The sequence below is a fragment of the Chinchilla lanigera genome, unplaced genomic scaffold (genome assembly GCF_000276665.1).
Source record: "Chinchilla lanigera isolate Chin_1 unplaced genomic scaffold, ChiLan1.0 scaffold00051, whole genome shotgun sequence".
Classification (NCBI taxonomy): Eukaryota; Metazoa; Chordata; class Mammalia; order Rodentia; family Chinchillidae; genus Chinchilla; species Chinchilla lanigera.
Genome location: NW_004955452.1, coordinates 4,211,991 through 4,217,990, shown reverse-complemented (window position 1 = coordinate 4,217,990; position 6,000 = coordinate 4,211,991). Strand labels below are relative to the sequence as shown.

The 6,000-nt window shown below is 46.8% G+C and overlaps 1 protein-coding gene across 1 annotated transcript in view; it reads right to left on the bottom strand.

The window, feature by feature from the left end:
- Nipal3 (NIPA-like domain containing 3) overlaps positions 1–6,000 on the bottom strand; it is a 53,572-nt gene that overhangs the window by 46,405 nt on the left and 1,167 nt on the right. The window contains exon 2 of the mRNA XM_005394802.2: positions 3,328–3,663. Coding sequence (XP_005394859.1) covers positions 3,328–3,420 — 93 coding nt within the window. The 5' untranslated portion in view covers positions 3,421–3,663. The remainder of the gene's footprint in view (positions 1–3,327; positions 3,664–6,000) is intronic.

Sequence of the window (6,000 nt, the reverse complement as noted above, 5' to 3'; positions counted from 1 at the left end):
CTATGCAGTTCAGGCCTTGAGCTCACTTTGTAGCCCAGGCTGGTCTCGAACTCACAATCCTCCTGCCTCAGCCTCCTGAGTGCTGGGATTATAGGGGTGTGCCACCACGCCCACTGGCAGGATTTCTACCAGCCTTCTGGTCTTCTGAGCTTTGACCAGAATCTTCCATACAGAACAGCCGAAGGCGTTCCAGCTCTACTCTTTCAGGTGACATCTCTGAACCTTTCTAAACACTTCTGACCAGCCATTTCCAAAGGCTCTTGGACCACATGGTCAGGTATAGTCATAGCAACCACCCCACTTCTCTGGTACCAAATTCTTAGTGACTTTTCTCTCGTTGCTGAGATAAAATACCTGACACCTAAAATTAAGGAAGGAAAGGTTTTATTTAGGTCACAGTTTGTGGAAGTTTCAGTCCATATTCCGCTGGCTCCAAGGCAGAGTGGTACATGGCAGAGGGCAACAGTTCATTTCGGCATAGTGGAAAACAGCAAAAGCAGCAAGAGCAAAAAGGGGAGGGGAGAACAAGCCTCTTTCCCTCCCTTACATTGTATGCAAACTATCTGCCCCAGGACGGGTGTAGCCCTCACACTCATCATCCCAGCATTGGACCATGGATCAGTCATAAACTCTAGAAGCCCGCCCCATGACTGCATGAGGCTTTTGGGGAACATGCAGACACAAACCATAACACTTGACTAATGTTCCGTGAAGCCCATGGGCCCTATAGACACACTGCCCACTGGAGAAGGGTCTGCTTTGCTCCCAGTGCATAGCAGTGATGACTAAGACACAGTGGCCTGAGATCTTGATTTCTCAGGATGATAAGGTTGGAGGCTGAGGGGAGGGGCTTAGCCGGTCATCTGGCCCAGACATTCCCACACCTGCTAGGTGGTCTGATTCACCTGGGGAGATTTTATAAAGTGCAGATTCAAGATTTCTAGCCTAGATAGGCTCAACCCTCAACCACAGTTTAAAGGAGGGCAGAGATGAGGGGTTAAAAAGGTGAAGGTAGAGAGAGATGAGCCGAGAAGTCTGTGCATGTTAGAGCCCCCAGGTATTTCTGGTGGCCAGCCAAGACTGGGGACCATCCATGAACTCTGCCCCTTTATTTCACAGAGATAAAATCTGACACACAGGTGGAGAGGAGACTTGCCTGAGATCACCAGCCAGTGATACTAGAACTGGGCCAAGACCCCAGGTCTCCAATTTTCAGGCAGATACTCTCCTCATCACAGCCTTAGAAGAACACGGTCACCACACAGGGAGGGGAAATAGCAGGCTTTATGGGAAGAAGATCAAGAAGCAAGATGCCAGTGCTGAGAAAACCACGCGACCTTGGACAGGGACTAGCAGCTGCTCCTTGGTGTGACAGTCTGCCATAATCATCAGCGTCGGTCCTTGCTCCAGAAGGAGTCAAACTCCAGGCAAACTTTCCTAACTTCCACGAGTGTACATTCTGCCTGGCTGGTTGGCCAGAACTGAAATGATACAGGCCCTCTTATAACCCCTAGGGTCCCCATTTGTCCCCACCCCCTTTGGCATACGGGGTGACCCAGAACGCTGAAGTGTGTTAGGCAGAGCTGGCTGAGGAGCCAGAACACCAGGGAGGCAGTGGTTAGCAGCATGGGTGCTGCAATCGAGCTGTCCCAGGTTTAACTTCTGTTCGTTTGGGCCACTGCATCACCTCTCTGTGTCTCAGTTTTCTTGTCTCGAAAATGGGGATGAAAGTGGCAAGAGAAGGCATTTGACGAAGTTGGCCATTATGTGTGGGAGACTCTTCCAAGGGCTTCCCACTCCTCATAACTACTACAAGGCAGCTATGTTATTATCCCCACTTCACAGATGAGGAAAACCATGCCTACTTTTAATGCTATTATGAAGATTACCTGTGAAAATACATATGCAGAACCTAGCACAGTGCCTGCGACAGAATACAAGCTCAATAAATATCAGTCATTACTCTTATTAACATAACTATTCTGCAGAATTAATAACAGCTCTACTACTAATAACAGCTAAGTATGTCACTTCTTATTCTTCAGCCTCATTTTACCAGTCCATAAAATAAGAGTATTAGGGAATCTGATGAGATGACCTCTAAGTTGCCTTTGTGTCTAGGGTATTATCAGCCTCTCATTGATGGGGGGGGAATATATATATATATATATTCGTTTATTTATTTAAAAATAAACCCAAATGCTGCACTGTTAGGTGTTTCAGATGCTGCATGGATAGGTGTTTAGAAATGTGTAAAGCTGACACTATAAAAGCCCCCTATTTTTAAAAACGTTCATTTGGGGCTGGGGATTTAGCTCAGTGGCACAGCGCCTGCCTGGCAAGCGCGAGGTCGTGAGTTCAATTCCCAGTACCAGAAAAAAAAACAAAAACAAAAACAAAAACAAAACGTTCATTCCCTTTGACCTATTTATTGTACCTATCTGACTAAGGAAATAATCAGATTTACACTCTGGGATGTTCAGTGTTGACAGTCATGCCAGGTTATAAACAACCTGAATATCCAGTAAGAAGGGATCTGTTCTTTCTGCCTGGCACGCAGATTTTCATGTAGCAGCTCAAGAGTACTGGGCAGTTATCCAAAAGCATGCTTTCTATCACTTGCAATGCCACGGGGAAATATTCTACAAGTAAGACTGAGTCAAACAACCAAATTCAAAAATTCTATGTATAATATGACCTCACATCTGTACCACAAGAAATGACAAGGAGATAGACTAAAATATGAACAGAGATTGTCACCAAGTAATGGAGCAGGTGGTTTCTTTCTCTTTTTTGGAGACAGGGACTTGCTAAGTGGCCCGTGCTGACCTTGAACTCATCTTGCTGCCCCAGCCTCCCAGGTTGCTGGGATTACAGGTCTGTGCCATCATGCATGGCTCAAAAAGTAGATGATTTTTAAAAACTCAAATGTTTGAAGTGGTCATGTGCTGTACCCCACCATGTTTCTCTACTTCCCTGTTTTAATATTCTTTTTTTTTTTTGTCTTTTTGAGACAGGGTCTCGCTATGCAGTTCAGGCTGGCCTTGAGCTCACTTTGTAGCCCAGGCTGGTTTCAAACTCACAACGATCCTCCTGCCTCAGCCTCCTGAGTGCTGGGATTACAGGCGTGCTCCACCACACCCGGCTTACTTCCCTGTTTTATGTATTTTAATGGGCATTTCTTTTCCTTTTGGGTCCAGTCTGCCCTGTGTATGTGCACGGCCTGCCTGTAACGCAGACCCTGGGCCCATCCGTCAGCCAATGCTGCATTTGTTGCTTTCCTGTTAGAAACACACAAAAGTCTAATATTGAAAAACGAGCACTTGCCTTGTAGGAAAAGGAGCCCTCGCTCACAGAGGTGGCGCTGCTGGTGGGCGGGAGCTGCTGCAGCTGCAGGCCTGCGCCGGGGGCCGTGTCCATGGCGGTCTAGTGGCACATCCTGCCCGACGTGACTGAGAGCAGGAGCGGCTGCTAAGCCGGGCCCCAGCCGGAAGCCATCTCTCCTTGCGTTCACCTCCCTCCAGCAGCCGTCTCCTCAGCCAACAGAGTTCTCACGGCTCTTTTGGCTGATGTACAGGTTTCTCTTCAGCTTCTTGAGAGAAGAGCCAATTTCTGTCTGCTGGGCAGGCAGGCAAGGGTGCGTCTTCTGAGTCTTGCTGTGCTCTGGGGTGGTGGAGAGGAATGTCAAAAGCGGATGTTCAGAGAAGCCAGGAGCCCAGCTTTGCTCCTTGAGATCACTACAGGGACAAACTTCTTGCCAAGCCATAACAAAAACAAAAACAAAAGCATGCTTTCTATCACTAAACACAACTAACACCACGAGAAGTGAGGCCAGGGAAGACACTGTGTCACCCTGCAGGCCCCTTAAGAGAGATAGCACTCATCTATCGCAAAGCTTTCCCTCTGGCTCTATACCTCCTTTCTGCCTGTAAATTATTTATTTATTTATTTATTTCTGTCTGTCTTTTTGAGACAGGGCCTCGCGATGCAGTTCAGGCTGGCCTTGAGCTCACTTTGTAGCCCAAGCTGGTCTCAAACTCACAAAGGTCCTCCTGCCTCAGCCTCCCGAGTGCTGGGATTACACGCGCGTGCTACCATGCCCAGCTTTCTACTTGTAATTTAAACTCTTCTTCATAGGTTCTTGAGGACAAGAAGTAGAATACTACTGAATCCACTTCTCCACATCTCAAAAACAAAACAAAGCAAAACAAAACAATCCAACCCTGGATGGAGGCATGATCTAGGTTTCAATGGAGGAAGCAAGAATAAGAAAAGCTATCTCCAGGGAAGATGGAAGAGCTGCCTGCTACCCAGGGTCAGCCTGCACAGGTGAGGGGACACTGCGCTTGGAGGTAGAAGGCCTGACTGGTTCACTTTGCCTCTCAGAGACTCAGTGTCCTCATCTGTAAAATGGGGTAATATGTGGTCTCAAGCAGAACTGCCAGTGGTGATCATCTCTGTTAATTTCACTGACTGATAGCTTCTCAAACTTTTCTAGCAAGTGGAAAAGAAGAAAATATGCCCATAGTGTTTGGGGCCCAAATCCTAATAATAGTTTAATATGTATACATTTTTAAAAATCAATTCGTAACACCAAAACCAAAAAAAGGCCCAAAGAAAAATCATATGCATTTGGATCCTACTGCATATTTCTGTTTATTCTAATATAAAAATGTTTCAAATTGCTTTTGACCCACCATGTACTATCCATTTTACCTTATTTCACTGTTTAGCCAGTTTCCTTAGCTATAAAATATGGATAACAATGTTCCTATCCCACAGGGCATTTGTGCGAATTGGATGAAATAAGGCATGCAAAATTTATGCACAGTAAATGGGCAAGGAATGTCAGCTGTTATTAGTGTTAATTTGGTTCTCACTAGTTTATTCATTTAATTTATTCATGCATATCCTTTCCTTTCTATCAGGACCCACCCAAGAAAGGGTTATTGAGGGCTCACTGTGTTCTAAAGAGGCACAGTTTCTACCGTGGCCCAGGGTTCAGAGAGGGGCCTGTTGTGGAGCTTCTGCTATCATGCCCAGCCCAGGAATTCTGGTACCAGCTGTCAGTTGCGCCTGGCTAAGTCACAGGGCAAACACTATGTTCTGTACCTAGAAGCTAAAGACGCAGGCTTAGGAGGGGACAGGCACAAGACCACTTGACCAAAGCCTCACTTTATCAAAGGGCCTCACAATTCAACTACTGCTGCTGCCTCCAGTTGAGGTAATAGCCATCTAGGATACACACTCACCGGGAACTGTAACTCAGACCCCACAATCAGACTTCCAGGCAGGTAAAAACCTGTGCATAAGGGCTTGCAAAATTATGGGGAAGGCATAATTAGTCTTCACTAGACTTTTATGTACTGTACATGTGAAAGGCATTCTAGTGCTAAATTTCTGTACCGGGCTGGGGATTTAGCTCAGCGGCAAAAGCGCTTGCCTGGCAAGCGCAAGGTCGTGAGTTCGGTTCCTGGTACCGGAGAAAACCCCCCAAAAAATAAATAAATAAATAAATAAATTTCTGTACCCAGTCTTGGCATTTTTAATATAAAGAGAGTCGTAGCGGCACAGCGCTTGCCTGGTAAGTGTAAGGTCATGAGTTCAAGTCCCCGTACAAAAAAAAAAAAGTGGAAAGGAAGGGTGGCTCGGGGCTCTTTCTACCTCTGAGAGGCTCTAGGAGGTGGCCTGTCTGGAGCTGAAGGGGGACTGGGCACAAATTCTAGAAAGGTTTTTGCTGAATTCCCCCAAGGTCCAGCCCAGGGCCTGGTAAAGTGACTTGTACACAGGCCCCTGCCTAACTAAACGCAGGCCTGTTCAGCACCTGGTGTGCTATGGTCACTTTACAGTCAAGAACGCCTGACTCAGGCCCGGTCAACCACAATTCTGGAGCAACAACAAACAGATAAACCCAACCGCACCCACAGGATGTCAGAGAAAGCAAACAGGCCTCGGGGACCTGCTAAGGGGGTGGCAGGGATCCAGGCCTCTTAACCTCCT